The sequence below is a fragment of the Trichechus manatus genome, unplaced genomic scaffold (assembly GCF_000243295.1).
Source record: "Trichechus manatus latirostris isolate Lorelei unplaced genomic scaffold, TriManLat1.0 scaffold00088, whole genome shotgun sequence".
Classification (NCBI taxonomy): domain Eukaryota; kingdom Metazoa; phylum Chordata; class Mammalia; order Sirenia; family Trichechidae; genus Trichechus; species Trichechus manatus.
In genome coordinates, this window is record NW_004444024.1 from 6,372,606 (window position 1) to 6,394,027 (window position 21,422).

Consider the following 21,422-nt stretch of genomic DNA (forward strand, 5'->3'; position numbering starts at 1 on the left):
ATTCCGGTTCGAACCCCTGCTGAGAATGTGCATTTCTAACAAGTTCCTGGGCAATGCTAATGCTGCTGGCTAGGGAAGAATTCTGAGAACCACTGCTCAGTGGTTCTCAGAATTTGTTATACATAAGAATCAGCTGGGGATCTTGTTAAAATGTAGATTCTGATTCAGTATATCTGGGGTGGAACCAGTTGAAGCCCTGGTTCAAGGGCACTAAGCAAGCCAGTTGCAAAGCCAGGGCTAGGACCTAGGTTACCTGCCTCTTGAGTCATTGCTTTCTCTGCCAATTTCCTCATGTGGTAATTGCAGAAACCTCATGGAAAATTAAAAGGACCAATGACATGCATCATCTCCTTAAAATTGCTTTACTGGCAAATAAAGTTCGCTGCCATCAGGTGGTGATTTGCTTACTAAGCACTGTTTCAGGGGTTATTGAGAAAGAGAGTAATTTCCCCCTGAGCAGGACGGAAGTGTAAGATACTCACGCAGCCCTGTGGACTCCATCCGGGATGCAGTGTTGACAGTGTCCCCAAAGAGGCAATATCTAGGCATGGTGAGGCCCATGACCCCTGCCACACAGGGCCCTGAAACCCAAATATGCTCAGTAAGCTCCAGCAGGTCCTAGACCAGAGAGAGGTCCAATGACAGCCCTGTCCTTCCCCACCAACACTGCCATTCCCTACCCCACGTCCTGGACTCCAGCTTTGCGGGGTGGGGGTGAAGATGAAGTTATGGAGTCTTCTCAATAAGCAGAGAGAAGGTGACACCTGTACCAGGCTCTGGATTGAGAGTGGGGGACACAGATAAATCAGAGCCAGTCCCTGCCCTTGGGGAGCTTCCAGCCTGGTGGAGGGAGACTTGTAAACTGTGATCACTGCTGTGATGAGGGAAGCACCAGGGTTGTGCCAGCCCAGAAAGGGCCTCTGACCCAGCCCAGAAGACTTCCTGGAGGCAACGCATAAGCTGTGTCTAGAAGGATAAGAAAACAGCTGGGCAGGGAACAGCAGGTGCAAAGGCACAGAGGCACAGAGCCCACATGTCCATGGGAAATGGAGGCAGTGAGTAGCGAGTATGGATGGAGAGCCAAACAAGGAGCTGTGGGAGATGAGATTGAAGAGGTTAGCAAGGGCCTTGGGGGCCACCTGGGGGAACCTGGGCTTTATCCTGTGGGTGAGGGGAACCGTATAGGGAGAAAGGGGTGGGGGTCAGGGCATGGAAATGATATATTAGAGACCCTGACTTCTCTCCAGACCCACCCCAGCAAACATTTAGTTTTTTGCGTGACCACAGGTTTCTATCCTACCTCTTACTTCAAACTATCAACTCCTCAAAATGGACTTAGATGCCCTTGACAGATGCTGAGACAAAAAAAGAGAGAGATTTGAATCTGAGTATTACAGGGATTCTTTGATTTTTTTCTTTTTTCTTTTTCTATCATATAGTCTATCTGTGTGGCTCCGCCTCAGATGGGTGGACCAATGTCCAGACCACAGGGAGGGCGGGGGGAGTAGTAGAAATCCCCATGGTGGCCACTCATCCAGACCACGTTCTCTGAGCTTCTACAGCTGACATCTCGCCCTCCACTTGCCTGACGCCTGCATCTATTTCTCGGTTGGCTCCAACCTGGAAGGGAAAGTGTGGTGTCACAGAATTTTAGAATCTAAGAATTCCAGAAACATGAAACTGGGGGGAGCCCAGCCAATGCCCAGGGAGGGTTGGGGGACTGGTCTGGCCCATCGCCCCGTGGTCCCCAGTCCATACCTGAGTGCAGACCAGCCCTGACACGAATGGGCACATCAGGTGTATGCCTCATCTGGAAGTCGCCCACAGAGCTGACAATGTCCAGGGCCATGTTGGTACTATTATTATTGCCATTTACAGATAAGAACTGGCCAGAGAGGTTAAGTCACTTGCCAAGGTCACACAGCACAGTCAGAAAGTGGATAGGAACTTGATTAGTCCAGCTCCAGAATCCTCTGATGTATGTGGCTTGGGCCCTCTCTCTCTTTTAGGGAGGATTTGCCTACCGCATAGAGTGTTTGCTCCGCTTGTGTCCTGCACATGGTCAGCATGCGTGCATTAGGGCCTGGACTTGCCTTCTGGAAGCAGCTCTGGAGACCTGCTGCTCTCTAGCCCTGCTACTGGCCAGGCAGGTGTGCAGCTGTGATTCAGGGACAGTGCACCTGCTCTGGGACCCAGCTCTGCCTCAGAAGAGTACCCCAAGGTCCAGACTAGGCAGGGAGGAGGAGGAGCAGAAAGCCCCATGGTGGCCATTCAGCCAGACCACTTTCTCCAAGCTGCTCAGGCTGACATCTAGCCCTCCACCTGCCTGACACCTGCATCTCTCAGTTGGCTCCTAACTGGAAGGGAGAGTGTGGTGTCATTAATCATGCCCCCTGCATTCCCCAAAGACAGAAAGATGACCAGAGCACAGGCCCTGCTCTCTAGGAGCTCAGACTCAAAGGCAATGCTCTCAAAGATGCCTGTCACAGTGACACTCTGCTGCAAGAACGAGTGGCTCCTTATATACAGGCGTGGCTCCTAGTACAGACTGAGGATGCAGTCCAAGCAGTAGTGAGAGCCAAAGTTTGCATACCAGCAGACACGGATGTGAATTCTAACTCTAACAATGCCTTGTTGTGTGACCTTGGGCCAGTCACTTACCCTCTCTGAGCCTGTGTCCTTGTCAGTACAGTGGGGCTAATGATCCATCCCTCTGAGGGGCCTTGAAAGGGTGAAATGAGATACCCTGTGAAAATTCCTAGGCTTGGCCAGCACTCTTCATAACTAACGCCAGTGCCTCTCCCCTGCTGTGCTTTCGGGGCAGGCCTCAGTCAAGCATGGAAGGTGCTTGACATGATCTTGGTGAATGAATGAAGGACAGCACTTTCTCTCACTTTACTTAATTTTCAGAACAATCCTAAACAGTGGGCACTTCGATCCCTGTTTTAGAATGGGGAACCTGAGACCCAGAGAGGCGGAGTTGAGTTGCCCAGGGTCTCGAGGCAGAAGGACCAGGGCAGGACTGAAGTGGGGGATAGATCTCTCCTCTCCAGCAGCCCACACGGGCTCTGCTCTGGAGCTATGGCCATAAAAGTGCTCACTCAGCGAGTGCTGGGAGGGATTCGCAGACCCCTGCAGAACCAGGAAATGATTGCCTGGCTGCCTCCCAACCCAGACTGGATTAAAGAACAGTAACCACATCCCGGTGGGGCTGGAGGGGAAACCGAGGCGGCCGGTGTGAGTGATGAGAGACTCGCTTGCACATCATGAGGAGCAGGCCTCCTGTTTTCCCACATCTGGAGGGGTGTGCGGACCTTGTTTTCTTTCATTTCACTCTGCCAGAAAGATGCAGACCTCTTGGCCAGAGTTCAGAGCACATCAGAAGACATGATTCAGAGCTGGGAGGCACACATGTGTGAGAAAAGATTAGCAGGGGAGGAAGAGACAAGGCCAGGGGTGACTCAGGGGCAGATCAAAGCTGTGGGGCTCAGCGAGACAAGATGAGGAATCTTTTCCTGGGGCTCATGGGGCCAGGGCGTCTCTGGAGACAAGAGGGAAACTCAGCCAGCACCAGAGACAACACCTCGGAACCGCAGGCTGAGGTGGGGAGACAGGATCCTGAACGTGAAATCAGAGGGAAACTCATCCTTGGAATGCTGGGGGCTCAGGACTCCACGGGCCATGTTGGGCAGTGTGGTGGAATAGCCAGAGCTGGGCTGTGGTGTGGACATTGTGAGTTTCTGTTCTGGCCCTGCTGCCTACTGGCTGTGTGACCTCAGGCAAGCCACCTCCCTCTCTGGGCCTCAGTGTCCTCCTTATTCAGTTAACATGTATTTCCTGAGGACCTACTAGTGTTTGACACTGACGGGCACTGCAGACAGAGTGGTTTATGGCGAAAGACATAAAGTGCAGAGGTGCTATCCAGGCCAACTTATGAAAGCATCAAACAGAAGCTCTGGGAGGGCAAGGAAGCTAACCTGAGGCCAGAAGGACCACCACGAGGGAGCCATGGGGAGAGAGGGAAAACAGTTCCAGGTGGTAGAAACAGCATGTGCAAAGGCCTGGTGGCTAGAGAGAGCAAAACATGTGCGAGAAATATATGTCTGCAGAGGGGGAGTTGCCAAAGATACAGGTGGAGAGGTAGGCTGCGCCAGCTCCTGGAGTGCTTGTGGGCCACTATGAACCTCTGGCTTTATCCTGAGGGCGCCAATGGTGAGATGCAGTAGGGTGTGTGACCTTGGCATCAGAACACCCAAGCTCAAATCTAAGGTCCATATCCCACTGGGACTATGTCATTAGACAAGTAGCTTAACCTCTATCACCTCGGTTTCCTCATCTATAAATTAGAGGTAACATTACCCACCTCATAGATTGTTATGACGATTAAGGTTAATATATACAAAGCTCTTAAATCAACTTGTAGTATAAAGTAAGCACTAGTAAGTGTTGCTGATTATTATTGTTGGGATAATGTAAAACACTGTCAGCAGAGTGCCTGACATCTCATAGTGTTAGTTCTCTCCTCTGAAACATCCTGCCCAGGCATCCTTTCCATCCTGGCTGCAGCCCTCAGCCCCAGTCTTCACCTGCCCCTGCCTCCTTGGAGGGTTGTGGCTGGAAGGGGGCTGGTGGGTCACAAACAAAGGCTAAGGACCATGGACCTGAAAGTGAGTGTTTCCTGGGACCACCTTCTCCACGTCCTCCACTGTGTCCGAAGCTGACCCAAGGCCTTAGCTCTTGGATCACAACAAGGGTCAGGGTCAGGGTGGGGAAAGTCCCCAAAGCAGGGAGTAGAGCTGAAGAGTCGAGGGCAGGAGGTTATTCACCCTCACTACCTCACAGTGGACACAGCACTCTGCATGGGGGCTAGGACTCTCCTTCCATTCAGTGAGCCCTCCAGGACTGGAGTCATTATTCCCGCTTTACAGATGGGGAAACAGAGGCGCAGAGAAGGAAAGACATTTGTCCAAAGTCACACAGAAGCTGGGGGCCAGGCTGGTGGTCCAGGACTGAGAGGTGTGCAGGGCCTAGATCATGGATGGTCTTGACAGCTCCATATAGACCCTGCTGCCCTCGCCAGTGTCCCCGCCTGTCCTCCTACTGGCCCACTTCATGTTGAGCCACTGAGCTCATCCAGCTTGCCTCTGGTCATCACTCTCACTGTGGGTTGTCATCATCCTTTATCTAAAGAAATGAGAGCTCCTTGAGGGAGCCCTTGCCTAGCAAAGATCTGGCACAGAAAAGGCAGTCAATAAAAGCTTTTTTAAAGGCATAGATAGATGGACACATGGAGAGATGGACAAAGGACAAATGAACACTGTAGTCAATTAATTGCAAAATAAGCCCAGGCTGTCCGTCCTCCATTAATGCCCTTTGTAATGTAACTTTGCAGCTCCTCCCATCAAGAGGTAGAGTTTATTTCCTTAACCGTTGAATCTGGGCTGACCTAATGACTTGCTTTGACCAATAGAACACATCAAAAATAGCACTGTGTCCAGTCCCAGCTTAAATCTCAGGAGGTTTGTGTGCTTCTGCGCTCTCTCAGAACCCTGCCACCATCATGTAAACCATCCTGCCTGGAGGATGAGAGACCAGTGGACCAGGGCTGAGTTGTCCCGGTCAAGGCTCCAGAGATCGGAGAGAGCCCAGCCAAGATCAGTACAGCTGCCTACGTCACCCACAGCTGACCACAGATGTATGAGTGAGCCCATCTGAGTCCAGGAGAATTTTCCAGCTGACCCACAGGTTTGTGAGCAATAATAAATGCTTACTGTTTTAAGTCACTGGGTTTTGAGATTGTTTGTTACACAGCAATAGCTAACTGATACAAATGCATAAATAAATAAATAGAAGTAAATGTACAAGAGTAGAGAAACAGTAGGGAAGGAAGGATAGGTGGATGCCAGCCTCCTAGTATCCTCACCTTATATACATCATGGCTGCCCAGGACAGCATCAAACAACGTATAGAGGTCATTGAGCAAGACCACCACCTCGATGGGCTCACTAAACTCTGAGATGGTGGTGAAACCCACAATGTCACTGAAGTATATGGTAACCTGGTCAAAGTACTCTGGCTCCACAGTCACCCCCATTTTCAGAGCTTCGGCCACAGACCTGAAGGGACAGGAAAGGCCAGAGTCACAAGATAGAAGGATCTGTTCTTTATAGTTTGGAGGTAAGGGAGAGATATTTTGGGGGGAAAATCCTGGGTTGGGCATCGCGGGATATAGGAAAGGTGCTCTGGTGTGCTGGCTGCCCTCAAGCAAATATCTGTCCCTCTCTGGATATTGTTTTTGTCGGTTGCCGTGGAGTTATTTCCAACTCATAGCGACCCCATGTATGCAGAGTAGAACCGCTCCATAGGGTTTTCAAGGTTGAGACCTTCTGGAAACAGATTGCCAGGCCTGTCTTCCAAGGTGCCTCTAGGTGGGTTCGAACTGCCAACCTTTGTGCTAGTAGTCAAGCACTTAACGAATTGCACCACCCAGGGACTCCAACTCTGGACATTACTTCCTGTAAAGTGAGATGGGGACATTGTGACCTCCCCTTGCTCCCAAAGGTATGAGACCACAGAAATTCAACATTTGGGTGCCCAGAATAGTGCCTAGTACGTGATAGTTGTTGGGTGCCATCAAGTCAATTTCAACTCATAGCAACCTCATGTGACAGAGTAGAACTGCCCCATAAGGTTTTCTAGGCTGTAATTTTTCATGGGAGCAGATTGTCAGATCTTTCTCCCATGGAGCCACTGGGTGGGTTCAGACCACCAACCTTTTGGTTAGCGGCCGAGACTTAACTGTTGTACCACCAGGGCTCCTTAGCACATGATAAGGGCTCTATAAAAACATGTTGTATAAATAAGCAATGAATGAATGAATTCGTGGAACCCAGATTTACTGAGCACCTGCTATGTTCCAGGTTCCATGCTCAGAGCTGAGGCTAGTCACATCAAGTCCCAAGGACCACTCACGGAGGCAGCATCTGAGAGAGCAGCCTTTCCGTCTTCTGTCTCTCCAGCTCCAGCTCCTCAGTCTGCTCCTGGATCAGGTCCTCCAGGTTCGGGGAATACTTCTCCAGCATCTGCAGCATAGAGTCAGCAACCCTAGTTTTCTTGCCTTGGTTGACGCTTTTGAACTGAAAATGGAACAAAAATTTCAGTTTATTCATGAAGGTCAGCACACCAGGGCCTGAGCTGGAGTCTGGGGCCACAAGAGCGAACTAGACATAGTCCCTGCCTGGGGGAGCTGGGGTGTGCTGGGAGCAGATGAGTAAATAGACAGGAGGATGACGGCTTTGACGAGGGAAAAGCACAGGTGGCTATGTGGAGGGTGGACTAGTTCTGTGTAGGGTGGGCAGCAGGAAAAGGACTTTATGAAGGAGCCTGTGCCCAGCACATTACTGTTTGCAGACGTGGAACACTATTGTACTGATTCTCACAACACTGGAGTAAGCCTTTGTTTTTCAGATAGATGGATGGATGGATGGATGGATGAATGGATGGAAGGAAGGAATAGATAGACTATATGTAGATTACATATACATATGTGTATATATACATATATATAAATAATCTGTTTCTATTTTTACTTCTGTATCTATTCTTCTCCTTGTCCCAAACATTTTTTAAGTACTAAGAAAAATAAAAGTAGCACTACAAAATAGGAGCCCTGGTGGCACACAAACAGAAAAGTGCTCGTCCGCTAACTGAAAAGTTGGCAGTTCTAACCCACCAAGTGGCTCCAGAGCAGGAGAAAGACCTGGCGATTTGCTTCCACAAAGATTACAGCCAAGAAAACCCTACAGGGCAGTTCTCCTCTGTCACATGAGGTCGCTATGAGTCGACAACAACTCGACAGCACCCAACAACAACAACACTACAAAATAAAATAACAAATATGTGAGCTCATTGGGACCAAAGGAGAGTAAATGTAAAATAAACGAATAGTCAACCCAGGAGTGAGGTCTGTACATGAAATGCATGTAGACTGTGGTCACAATTTTGCATCTGAGCTTCTTAGCAGCAAAGCAAAGAGGGAAATATAAATTACACAACACAGGGGATCCATGAGACAGTGGACCATGAAACCAGTTGCCTAGCAGAAACCCAACTAGGGCTGCTGCTGAGCAGAGAGAAGTACCTCTCTCAGGTCTTCATACGAGCACACTTACGTGTAGTCATGAGTTACGTCTTCAGCAATAATCTTACAGGCAACACAACAGTGGGTTTCCTACGGAGACTTACTACAATCCTCCCCAATGCAAATTGCACCTTCCCAAAGCGCAGTCAGGGAGAAGCAAATCTATGATGGTCAAAGTAAAGGGCTCCATACCTGTCTTAATTCATCTGAAGCACGTGCATACATGTACGTGTACGTGTGGGTGTGCACGTATGTGTGTGCATGCGTGTCTGTGCATGTCCAACCTCCGTCAATGTCTGTGAGGTGGGGAGAGGCAGCAGCCCCCGGAGTACAGTTATTTCATATTGCCTATTAAAAGCCAAGACACAAGCTTTGAAGGTCAGTGGGGGTGAGTGTGACAGCTGCTAACCTTGAGAAGCCAGCAAGGACATGAAACTGGCTCCAAGGCTACCGCTGTATGGAGAGTCGCCATTTTATAAATGAAGAAACAGAGGCTCTGAGAAGTGAAATAATTTTCCAAAGACCACACAGTGGTGGAACTAAGTTTCAAACTGAGGTCTTTTATAAATTAATTTTATAACCAGACGCCCTATTGCTTATTTTATAATTTGGAATGATTTTTTCATTGCTTCTTTGGGGTTGCTGAGGGAGCACCATCATAGGATCTGCAAATAATGATCATCTTCTTCCTCCTTCCCAATACTCATTTTCTTATGCGGTTACATTGGCTAGTGCCCCAGAACAATGTCAAATGAACATAAATCCTATTCTTTTGACTCCAGATCAGTGCTCTTCTGTACCCTACTCATTACCTCCTTCTCAGAGAACTTTTTTTTTTTTTTTAATTAGTTATCTCATTTGATGGTCACACCAACATGGAGAGTTAGGCCAGGGTTAGTCTTTCCAGTCAGCATATAAGGAGGTGGAAGCTCAACAGAGCAATTAACTTGCGCAAGGTCAAATAGTAGGTAAGTGGCAGATTTGAATCTGGGCTTTCTGACCCTTATCCTCCCCAACGTGTGATGCAATTGCCACCTTCTACAACCTACAATCAAGGACGACCCATTGCCGTCAAGTCAATTGTGACTCATCGCGACCCTATAGGACAGAGTAGAACTTCCCATAGTGTTTCCAAGGCTGTAATCTTTATGAAAACACACCACCACATCTTTCTCCCACAGAGTGGCTGGTGGGTTCGAACAGCCGACCTTGTGGCTAGCAGCCAAGCATTAACCACTGCACCCCCAGGGCTCCTTTCCCAACTTCTACCTGCTGAACATATCTTGTGCCCATCTCAGCCTTCTTTGCCATTGAGCTTTAGGTAGGGATCTTTCCCACAGCAAGACCTCACTCAGGGCAACAACCTCCTCCTCCACCTCCTTGGCCATTGCCAATCTCCGACCCCTGGAAAGATTCTAGGCTGGTGTTTTAAAAACTGGTTGTCAAACAATAATTTAGCTTAATTAGTTATTTAGTAAAGAATGTCTGCCTTGAGCATTGTGCTCTTTTAAAGAACTATCTACATGTGATCAAATTGACAACAACTCAAAATGTTAGATAGGAAGCTTAGGGGGCAGTGAGTTTATGTTAACGGGGGAGGAGCAATTGGGGGGAAGGAGGGTGAGAATGGTTGTACCACTTGAAGAATGCAATCAATGTTACTGAATTGTACTTGTAGAAATTTTGTTGAATTGGTGTATGTTCTGCTGTTGTACATTTTCAACAACAATAAATTTAAAAAAAAAGAACTAGTTGCAAGCCCTAGCTCTGCCTCTCACCCTCACGGTGACAGCCTAGAGCTCATTCACTCTGAGGTCCGGATTTCTCATCTGTGAAATGGAGACATCACCCCCTGATGCAAAGCCAAGGTGGACAGGTGATGTGGAAACAGAGGGGACATGGGAAGGCTTTTTAAGACACTTGTGGGTTCCGCGCTTTCTGCCTTCCTGCCTCTCGCTCCCCCAACACCTGTCTGTACGCCCCCTCTCTCTCACTGAACCTCTCCTTGGCAACTTTCCCACTGTGGCTGGGGAGTGGCAGGCAGGAGGGGAGGCACGAAGATGTCACCTCAGGCTTGATGGGTTGGCCCTGTGAGAGCCATTAGACAGCTCAGTCAGGCCTACATACTCTACCACCATACCACAAACTTGTACAGACTCGCCTCACCCCTCCCACTGCAATCCCCAGTTCAGGCTTGGGGAGTTAGCCCCTCTCACAACTTCCACTCACTGACTCGGGGAACCAGCACGTCTCCACAGCCACAGTGGCCTCTCTGCTCTGATGCCAGGAGGCCCAGTACAGGGTGGGGGCTCCCAGCACCAGTTCTGCAGACAGACAAAACTAGGTTTGGATCCAGCCTTGCCTTTTACTCCCTCAGTTACCTTGGGCAGGTCCCCTCACCTCTCTGTGCCTCAGTTTCCTGTCTTGTAAAGCTCAGATAATAACCATGCTTCTTCACAGGGTTGTCATGAGGATTAAATGAAGCAAGCACAGCACTTGGCACAGGGTCTGACTCTCAGGAAGGCTCTCAACAAACGTTCCTGGAATCTGTGGCTCTGAGAAACCTTTCTTCAGAGGGTGGAGAGAGAGCCCTGTCCTCAGGGCCCCCTCAGGGGTAATGGTGCTGACCTGTTACCCCCTTACTGCATAGGGCTTCTAGGACCCAAGAAAAGCAAGGTAAAATGATCACCCTTTCTTGTGAGCACCCCAGCTCCTCCGGGGAGCACTAATCTGGTTGTAGATCTGGTCCAGGCTGGGTCTGTCCTCCGGAGCCTCCTCCCAGCACTGCTCCATCAGCTGGATGCACTCTAGAGGACCATGGTTGGGGGCCACCAGGGGCCGGCACAGAGGAGGGGGAGATGCCACCTTCCTGATGATTTCTGCAACAAACACTAATGGGGATGGTGTGCCAGAGGTTGCCAGGGGGGCTCATGGTAGGGGGTTGGCCTCGAACCCTCAGAGGGAGGGCAGGGAAGGCTAATGGGAGTGCAGGGGTCAGGCCCTGAGGACACTCCTCAGCCTCCCTATTCTGTGCCCCCAGGGTGTGTCGAGCCAGTGGACTCCGGGTTGCCACTGAGCTGCTGCTTTCCTTAGATCTGCCCCATGGTGTGGCCAGGGGACAGGTCTCAGAGCTGGGTTTGAATTCTGGATCTGCCACCACTTCTCTATGAGATGGTGGACCAGACAGGGACCTCTCTGAGCGTCAAGTCTCCCCATTGGTGAAATAAGCTTAGTAAACTCTGCCTTCTTGGGAGGGGTTCTGAGGGTGGAGATGACCGATAGTAGGTGGCGGGTTCCTAGTAGGTTTTTCCCCACCCCCAGGCCTTGCACAAACTGCCGCTGCTCTGTCCCCAGGGATGTTCACCCATGTGCCTGAAACCTTGACACTGTGGCTCTTCCCACCAGCCCTGCCACCTGGAGACTTTCTCGTGCCAGCTCCCTCCAGGTGTAGGAATATTGTCTACTTATCATCATCATCATCATTTCCCCAAGACAACCCCTTCCATAGACCTTTCTGTCCCCACCCTGTGTGGCAAAGACCACCAGACTAAGTCAAGGTCAGATAGATCAGTGTTCTAGTTCTGGCTCTGCTATTTGTCATCACCCTGTGCCTCAGTTTCGCCACCTAACGGATGATGGAAACAACCTCTACCTTGGGAAGTTGTTGGGGAGTCTAGGAGAGCTGAGAGATTCAAAAGTGCAGTGGGAAGAAAGGAAGGCAGTCAGTGGCTGGGACCAAGCTCAGGCTTTCGGGTCAGATGGATCAAGATGGGACTTCTAGATTACCCGACTACATTCTGTACAAGTTATGCCACTAATCTGAGCTTCCATTTCCATAAAGTGGGCATGATAATAGTACATAATTCATAGAGTTGTTATGAGAAGTAATCGGCTAATCCTCTGAGAAGGGAATCATGGTGGGGAGTTGGATCATTGGTGAGGAGGATCATGGCCTCGGAGCCAGTGAAGAGAAACGTCTTTCTGGATTTCAATCCCCTTCCCATTCCTTTGTTGGCCTCCTGACTGGGGGCACTGCATGGGCCCTGTTCCATTTTATAGACAGAAAGCTGAGGCTCTTAGAGTTAAAGTGGATCACCCATAGCCACCAAGCTGGTAAAAAGCAGACACTAGAGTCCCTGGGTGGCAAAAGGTTTGCTGTTCGAATCCACCCAGAGGCTACTCAGAAGAAAGGCTTGGCAATCCACTTCCAAAATGTCACAGCTATTGAAAACTCTATGGAGTGTAGTTCTACTCGGCAACACATGGGGTCGCCACGAGTCAGAATCAACTCAACGGCAACTGGTTTGGTTTTTGGTTAGAACTACAGCTGACCTCCCAGTCTTCAGGATTTCCTCTGCCCAGAGCTCCCCAGCCTGCAAGTCTCAGACCCCGAGACCCTCTGAGTCAGGGGTCTGGGAAGCTGTGTGTGCTTGCCAAGAGGTGTGTGCAGATGGAACCAATAATACATCACGCACACAGACAACGATTTTTGAAAAGTATGTGGATGGTGTTGTGATGAATAAAATACAAATCCATTCCGAAGTGTTGCTGATTTCAGAGCAGATCTGTCATTGGGTATTTTCTCAGTCAGCGGATATTAAAAGTCAAATAGCAGCACGTGAGGCTTCAACCTTTTTTGACATTACTATGGAGTCCTCGTACGCGAACATGCTGCGAAGAACAGCCGCAGGCCGGTCCGGGTCTTGTGTTTCCCGGCAGTGCCCTGCTCGCTGTCCACACCTCATACATCACCATGACTGATAGGGCACCGTGACAGAGGAAGCCACAGGTCAAGCTCCTCAGGGCCTGGTGGGGTTCCAGGAGTATCTTCCAAGGTTGACTTCAAGAGATTTTAGTGGCAAGAACACTGAGCTTAGATCAGGGACTTCAGCTCAAATCCCAGCTCCGCTGCTTCCTTGATAAGAAATCCCTTCCCCTTGCTGAGCCTCACTCAACTCATCTCTAAAAAGGGTGCAGTTGCCCACCTCACAGGGTTGTCTGAAGGCTCAAATGGAATAACATGTATGGAAAGTGCTTTGGAAACCGCAAAGTGCCATCCATATGCAAAAACAACCCAAACCCATTGCGTGGAGTTGTTTCCAAGGCTGTAAATCGTTATGCAAGCAGATTGCCACAGCTTTCTCATGCAGAGCGGCTGGTGGGTTAGAACCACCAACCTTTCAGTTAGCAGCCTAGTGCTTAACTACGACGCCACCAGGGCTCCTCGCCATCCACATATAGGACCTTAAACCACTGTTATTTCTAAGAGCAAGCAGGGTCTGCCCCCAAGTGGAAGAGTCAGGAGAGAGCCTGGGATTCCCATTAGCACACCCCTCAAACCACCCAGGCGCTAATGCATTTCACTGAATCCTTACAACTATCCTGGGAGGCAGGTACCGGGGACCACGTTTTACAGATGAAGAAACTGAGGTTCAGAGGCTAAAAGGGACTGATCCAAAGTCATGCACGAATGAGTGTGGAGCTGGGCTCAGGTCCTCAAGGCTTGTTCTCTTAACTCTGTGCGCCCTGGGGCCAGGAAACCACACCCCAGGAAGCTGCTGGCCCGGGACTGAAAGCCCCATCCAAGGATGGCCAGAGGGCTCTGAGCCTGGGTCCCTGCACACAAAGCCTAGTGGAGCCCGGGGCTAGAGGGCCTTGCAGTAGCCACATGGCTTGCAGATCCCATCTGGCTGCTGCTTCCCTCTCTCAGCAGGCAGCTGTAGGGGAGGCAAAACTCCACGTGACGAGTGTTGGACACATGGCCTGAGAAAGCCCCCTCGCCTTCCACTTCATAAATTTGGGGCCTGGAATGCTCATTATTCACTGGTAGTGGTCTGATAGATAAAGGAAGTGGGACTGGGTCTCCATGTGAGTTTAAGATAATCCATTGGGGGTAGGAAGGGGACAGTAGACTCAGCTCTGTCCTTGAAGCCAGGGTATCTGTGGGGGAGGTTACTGGGCCTGGGCAGTGGCAGAAGGGGGACATCTGGAAGAGCAACCTGGGGTCTCCCCGTCCAGGGACCTCTGACAGAGAACACAGAAGGGAAGAAAACTGTCTGAAGTTGGACCCTGGCACTGAGGCCAGAAGAGAGAAATTGTCTGCAGAGCAGGTGACCATGGGGAAGGTATGAATGGCCCAAAAGCATTGGGATGGGGATGCTCTTGAAAGAGCCCCACCTAAGCCAGGAACCTAGCCCCCAAATACCAAGCAGCCAGGCCACATCAATCATGCGACCGGGTGTCTGGCAAATTTTTACTGGATCCCGATTTCAGAGACGAGAAAACCAAGGCTTAAAGAGGGTACATGACTTGTGTAAGGTCACATAGCAAGTAAGTGAGGGAGCTAGGGTAGACTTGAGGTCTGTACGCACATAAAGTTCATGCTGGGGTCAGGGTTATTTCCAGGTCTATTTCCTGATAATCCCGGAGCATCCAGCTAGGCGAAGGCTCCAGCCAATGACAGGCCAGGAAAGGGGAGGAGGATACTGCACCTTCCGCTGAGAGACCTGAGCAGCGGTTGGGTGGGCCTCGAGTCAGCACCTCCTGCAGGATGATGCCAATGCTGAAGGTATCTCCTTTGAGAGTGCCCAGCCTGGGCCCACTGGGCACCCGCAGCAGCTCCGCAATCACAGGTTAGAGCCACACTGCTGGTCAGATGGTCAGCTGGCAAGCCAGGCACTTCACACATGTGGCCTCATTGCCCTCTCCCTGAAGCCCTGGGAGGATGTAGGCGCCTGTATGCTCCCCATTTCACAGGTAAGGACCCTGAGGCTCAGAGAGGAACGCAACCACACCACAGGAAGAGCCTGAGGGCTGGCGCTCTCTCCACTCAGCCTCGCCTCTTCAGGAATTCCCTAAGAACCTGACTTAAACAGAATCTACTGGCATCCCCCTACTCACCCTGAGCTGACCTTCTGGGGCTGGCTGGGGGCAGGGAGCCTGCTGAGCATCCAGGAGCTCCACATAACCATGGTCAGTGACCTTCAGCACAAAGCGTCTGTCCACTACACAGTTGCGGGACTTGAGGCGGCCATGAGGGAAATGACGATGGTGCAGATACCGCACACCCTGGGGTGGCCATATAATGGTCCGTTAGGCCTGTGAAGAATGAGAGGGGCATTGGACACCAGAAAACCTTCCCCCTCACCTCGCCCTTTGCCACACTATTCAGATTTTTCTCAGATGAAGTGGAAAGAGCCTAGGTGTGGGAAATCGGAACATCTCATCTCCTTGCCCTCCCACTGACCCTCACCACAGGGAGGAGCCTCACGCAGATCAAATCCAGCAGCAGGGAGGCCTTGAAAGTCCAGTCCAGTTGCAGGGCCTCGTTGCACAACAGGTCCTCCAGGCTGCCCTGAGAGCAGTGCTCCAGCACCAGAGCACTGACCCCAGGGGCTACGAAGAAGCCCAGGCAGGTGGTGACATTCTCGTGCCGCAGCTCCCGCTGTTGGGCAAGGGGCACCTTAACAGCCTCAGGGGCTCCTGAGGCTGGACCAGGTGCAGTTCAGGTCTGAGCCCCAAGTCCTTAGCACCCAGCACCGGGCTAAGCCCAGAGAGACATCAGAAAATGTTTGATGGATGCATGAGTGAATGAATGAATGAATGAGTGGTAACATTAGGGATGAGTAAGCGAGTGAGCTGTACCTAACTATAGAAAAGGAATCTAGCCCTGTTCCCAACCTAAGTGACACCACGGGCCTGAAAACCATACCAATTCTCTACCCTAAGACTCAGGGATTTAGGAGTGTTAGGAGCAGACAGGATCAGGCACAAGCAGAAAGCAGCCTCCCCATGGCTGTCCAACAAGTTGTTTTGCTTGTAGTCGAGTCAATTCTGACATATGGTGACCCCATGTGTGCAGAGTAGAAGTACTCCATAGGGTTTTCAAGACTGTGACCTTTCAGAAGCAGATCACCAGGCCTGTCTTCTGAGGCACCTCTGGGTGGGTTCGAACCACCACCCCTTTGGCTAGTAGTAGAGCATTTAACTGTTTGTGCCTTTAACCCAGGGACTCCTGTCCAGCAAATTAGAAAGCTCAAATCCAACCAGAGACACTAGCATTTGCCCAAGTGGGAAAGATGGAACCCTTATCTGGCACCATCCTCACAAAAACAGTTCAGGGGTCATCAATGGGGAACCTGCATACTTTCCCCCTTTGGGGATTCACAAGCACATTAGCATATGTGGTGAGTTAAGGATGGCCTCAAATTCCTTGACACTCCTGTTATCAAGAGGAGAGATCTCTGCCCCCTCTCCTTGAGTCAGAGCAGCCTCCACGACTACTGTGACCAACAGAACATGGTGGAAATGGTCTCGCATGTTCTGGGTCCAGGTCTTGGAGACTGGCAGCTCCCATTTTTGTCTCTCAGAACACTCTCTGTTGGAGTCCTGATCTGCCAGGTAAGAAGTCCTTCTACCCTGAGACCAACGTGCTGGAAGCACCCCCACAGAGAGGCCCTTAAACGACATAGAAAGGGAAGACAGGTCCAACTGAGTCCAATCTTCCAGCCTCCCTGCCAAGGCTCAAGATGTGAGTAAAGCCATCTTGGACCTTCTGGACCAACCAAAAATAAAAAAACGTATTGCCATTGAGTCAGTTCCAGCTCGTAGTGACCCTACAGGACAGAGTAACTGCCCCATAGGATTTCCAAGGAACAGCTGGTGGATTTGAACTACTGACTTTTTGGTTAGCAGCCATAGCTCTTAACCACTGCACCACCAGGGCTTCTGGACCACAGGGTAGCAAACTTTTCTGTAAAGCTCCAGATAGTAAATACTTTAGATTTTATGGGCCATACAGTCTCTGTCACAAATACTTAACCTCTGCTGTTGTAGCGCAAAACCCAAACCAAACCAAATCCACTGCTGTGGAGTCGATTCTGACTCACAGCAACCCTGTAGGGTTTCTAAGGCTGTAAGCCACCGGTGGCTTTGAACTGCAGACCTTTTGGCTAGCAGTTGAGCACTTTAACCACTGCGCCACCAAGGATCCTAGTGCAAAAGCAGCCATAGACAGTACATAAATGAATAAGCACAGCTGTACTACAATAAAGTTTTATTTACAAAACAGGCAGTGGGCTGGTTTTGGCCCATGGGCCATAGTTTGCCAACCCCTGCTCTAGACCAGCTGATGCCACTGAGTTATTCCCACCCAACACTGTGTGGAACAGAAGAATTGCCCAGCTGAGCCCTGCCCAAATGTCTGGCCCACAAAATTGTAAGATATTAATAAAAGGGTTGTTGTTTTTAAACACTACATTTTGGGGTAAGTTGTTACAAAGTAATGGATAACCAGAACAGCATATTAAAGGTTTGGAGAAGTTCTGTGGTTAGTCCAGCAATTTCCAAAATTTTCTGAGAAACATCTACTCGCATTGGTTATAGGACGCCTACTGGGAAATGCCTAACTTAACCTCTAGTCACTTAATCTCTTAAAATTTTATTTCGGATGGTGGTTTGATGTTGGAAATAGTAAACAAAATCACCATGTATGGAAGGCACACTACTTTCCAGGGACAGTTCTAAGTTATCCCATATGTTCTCCCCAATCTTCACAATTCCCCCTGGGGGTGGATATCATAGCTCCATTTTACAGGAGAGTTAAGTGTCTGTGGAGGCAGGATTCCACCTGGGGTCTTCCTGACTCCAAATCCTGGGCTCGCTCTGTCCTCCATCCCATAGCACCTCTCAGGATGGTGACAATCTCGAGGGCGAAGGTGCTTATGTGGTTGGTGATGGCAAGTGACTGCAAGTTCCCTGGGAGCAGGAACCTACCTCTCTTCTCCACTGGTGTATCCCCAAAGCCCAGAACACTGCCTGGCACATAGGTGGTGCTCAATAAATTGTAAGTAAATGGATGGGTGGGCAAATGAATGAAGGGTGGAGGGTGAGGTCCTTTGATAGTGCTGGCTACACCATGTCATGATACTGACGAAGATGATTGTGCCCTGGTTATGGTGACAAATATGTTGATGGGATGACATAGCTTTAGGAATCTGGATGTGTGGTGATGGCAGTACTGTGTATAATTGTGACTGAGGTGCTGGGAATAGGGTGGCAATCATGATGATGGAAATGACTTCCTTTTTGAGGCCAGAAGCTTCCTCATTGAGCAGGAACCAATCCAGACCAGTAAGTGTCTCCTGAACAGCATCCCCCTCCCACCTGACCGTACACACTCTTGGCAGCTCTACCTTTCTCAGGAGGCTGAGGGAACTCAGCTGTAGCTCCGGGGCTATGCTAGCTTCAAACTTCTTCAGTCACACCCAGTCTCCCTGTTCAAGAAAGAACCCCAAAACCTATTGCTGTTGAGTTGATTATGACTCACAGCGACCTTACAGGACAGAGAAGAACTACCCATAGGGTTTCCTGCTGGATTCGATCTGCCAACCTTTCGGTTAGCAGCCAAATGCTTAACCATTGTGCCATCAGGGAAGCAAGTGTTTGTCTGCTGCTGTTTCCCAGCTGTGTGACCTTGGGAAAATCCCTCAACCTCACTAAGCCTCAGCTTCTTCACCATTAAAAAAAAAAAAGAAGAAGTCATTGAGTCATCTCCAACTCACAGCAACCCTGTGTGTATGAGTAGAACTATGCTTCATAAGGTTTTCAATGACTGATTTTTGGAAGTAGACCACCAGGCCTTTCTTCTGAGATGCCTCTGTGTGAACTTGAACCTCCAACCTTCCTTTTGGCAGCCGAGCATGTTAACTTTGCACTTTCCAGGAACCCCTCTTCACCATAAATGGAAATGGTAATAACAGCCCTAGCTGCACCCCTTTCTGTGTATCCAAGCCGGGCAGAGCTGGGTCAGCAGAAATGCAGTTAGACTTTTACTGCGTCCCAGGCAGAGCCAGTCCTAACTCTACTGCTTTCCAGCTCCGTGAACTGTAAAGCAGGGATGATAACCCCCATCCACATGGTGAGGGCACAGTGCAGCAGTGGGTAGAAAGCATGTTAGCGTCCTTCCCCAGGGTCAGCTTTACCTGCAGGCCACAGGCACTACGATCCCCAAATTCTGTGAGTTGGGGGGGGGGTCTGGGACCCGGGGACTCTAGGGAAGGAGAGGAGGACGGGGTGGGATGAGGGTAGGTATGGGGGCCTCAGCCGAGCTCTGTCTTCTCCTTGGCCTGGTCCAGAGCTGACCATAGCCTTAGCCCTCACTCCCTTCATCACTGAAAGATTTTGCCTCACCCACAGCCTGTCAGCTAACTCAGAAAAGCAGACAAATCATCCTTTGTCCATCATTAAAGCTCCTATCAGCAGGAAAAAAAAAAAAAAAAAGATGGAATTCCCCAGGGGAGAAGTAGGAAAGAAGGAGCAAGCATCTTGTGTTGCTTCATGTAGAAGCGATCAGCTGGCTTGTCAACTTGAGAGTCATGGACTGTGAGAATCACAGTGGTGGTGAACTGGTGAATTTGGGACTGACAGCACCTGAGAAACTGAGTCTGTCAGGGCCTACCGTCACCATGTCCTCTCGAGTCTGGCTGGTCTGAACTGTGACCTTCTGTCCCTGTCAGCTGGTGGCCCAGCCTCTGTCCGGAGGCTGTCCTGGGCTGCGTGCTGCCCCTACATGTCAGGGCCTCAGGGACCAGGGGTTTCACTGCCCCTTGCCTAAGTGGGCAGGGGGTGAGCCTAGGCTGGCTTCATGCCTGAGAGGGACCCTGGGATGGATCCTGGCTGGCTGTGCTCAGGGCCAAATGACCAGGAACTGGTTGTTTTCCAAGGCCAGATCATGAACCACGCCAGGCTGGGAGTTGGAAGTCTGGTTTCCACTTTTAGCCCTGTCACTTACTGGCTGTGTGACCCAGGAAAGTCACACTGCATCTCTCTGGGCCTCAGTTTCCCATTCTGTAACAGGAGTGGAACAAACAGAGGCCTGACAGGCTGTGGGCTCCCTCGGCTTCTCCCAAATTGACTACAGCTCCCCAGGCTTCGGCATGAGGGTAGAGAGGCCCTCACCTGGTACAGGGCCACATTGGTGGGCTCCTGAGGGGCTGGCAGGCTCCTTGCTGACACCTGGGCCACCGACCTCAGGCTCCCACCATCCGCCACACTTCTCGATTCACTCGTACTACCCATGTGCAGCCTCTGGAGGAGGGCAGGCATGGTCAAAAGCCTAGCTGGGCACCTAGCCCAGCCCCCATCCCATGCCCAGCCCATGCCCTACCCACCCGTCTCCTCGGGGGCCGATGGATGAAGGTGAGCTCCTGGGTGGTCCGCAGAATCTGGTGGGGGTCCTGCACCAGCTGCAGCTGCTGGACACCCAATCTGGAGGTGAAACAGTGCAGAGTGGTGGGGATGAGGCTTGCTTCTCCCCACCTCGGTCTGGCCCCTGGGAACTTCCTCTGACTCAGAGCCCTCCTCTGTTCCCCCCCCGCCCCCCCCAACAGTTCCCCATTCTGTCTCTGCATCAGTCCCAGCTGAGCTGAGGGGGCACTGTTAAGCACTGTCTCTCACAGAGCCCTGTGGCCTCAGGCTCGGGTCTGGAGCCCGGGGTGCCTAACGTCCCTGCTGGTTCAGAGCTTAAGCGCTCCTAAGTTGCCTGGAGGCCTCACGGGGCAACCAGAGCCTGGGGGAGGTGTGCAGGCAGAAGGCTAACCCCCTGCCAGGTGTGGCCAGGTTCAGGGAGGGTCTGGATCCAGGAGCATCAAGGAATTCAGACCTCAGGGAGAATTGCATTCAGAGCTGGAAGGGCCCTTGGGGATCATCCTGGCCAAGCCCCTCATTGTACAGAAGGTCAGATTGAAGCTCTAGGAGGGACGGAGTCTTATCCAAGGTCACAGGCTTCTTTCTCAAGACTCAAGTGGACTTTCTCTGGAGGCAGCCTGGGGACCTGACAGAACCGTGACCGAGGCTTGAGGGTGGACGTGAGCACTGGGTGGTCCTGGGGTCCTGGCAGAGGGGGTTGGGAAGCCCTTTGAGAGAGGTCCTGTGGGAGGGGCATGGAGGGCAGAGCCAGGCTCAGGCACAGACAGTCTCACCTGATGAGGCAGGTGAGGGCCCCGCCAGCCAGCACCAGGACACAGGCCAGGGCCAGGGCCGGCAGGCTGCCTGGGTCTTGCACACCTGTAGGGGAAGCAGGGCAGGGAAGAGTCATAGCTGCAAGGGCCACACATGAGGAGAGCCCCCTTTACTCCGTTGGGAAGCTCCTCCCCTGGGAAACAGAACGCAAACCCCTGCCCCAGCTTCCTCCCCAGGGTGGGATCTCAGGATGGGCCCTGGTGGGAAACCCTATCTGTGTATGGTCATCAGGCACAGACATTGTTTCCCAGCACTGCTGTCT

At 51.0% G+C, this 21,422-nt stretch overlaps 1 protein-coding gene across 1 annotated transcript in view; it reads right to left on the reverse strand.

Moving 5' to 3' along the window:
- Positions 1–21,422, reverse strand: part of LOC101355713 (olfactory guanylyl cyclase GC-D-like) — a 46,431-nt gene that overhangs the window by 6,978 nt on the left and 18,031 nt on the right. The window contains 13 exon segments of the mRNA XM_023736499.1: positions 483–581; positions 1,759–1,885; positions 5,924–6,116; positions 6,973–7,136; positions 10,865–11,019; positions 14,632–14,784; positions 15,037–15,208; positions 15,411–15,584; positions 17,265–17,267; positions 18,334–18,414; positions 20,099–20,227; positions 20,311–20,407; positions 21,121–21,205. Coding sequence (XP_023592267.1) covers positions 483–581; positions 1,759–1,885; positions 5,924–6,116; positions 6,973–7,136; positions 10,865–11,019; positions 14,632–14,784; positions 15,037–15,208; positions 15,411–15,584; positions 17,265–17,267; positions 18,334–18,414; positions 20,099–20,227; positions 20,311–20,407; positions 21,121–21,205 — 1,632 coding nt within the window.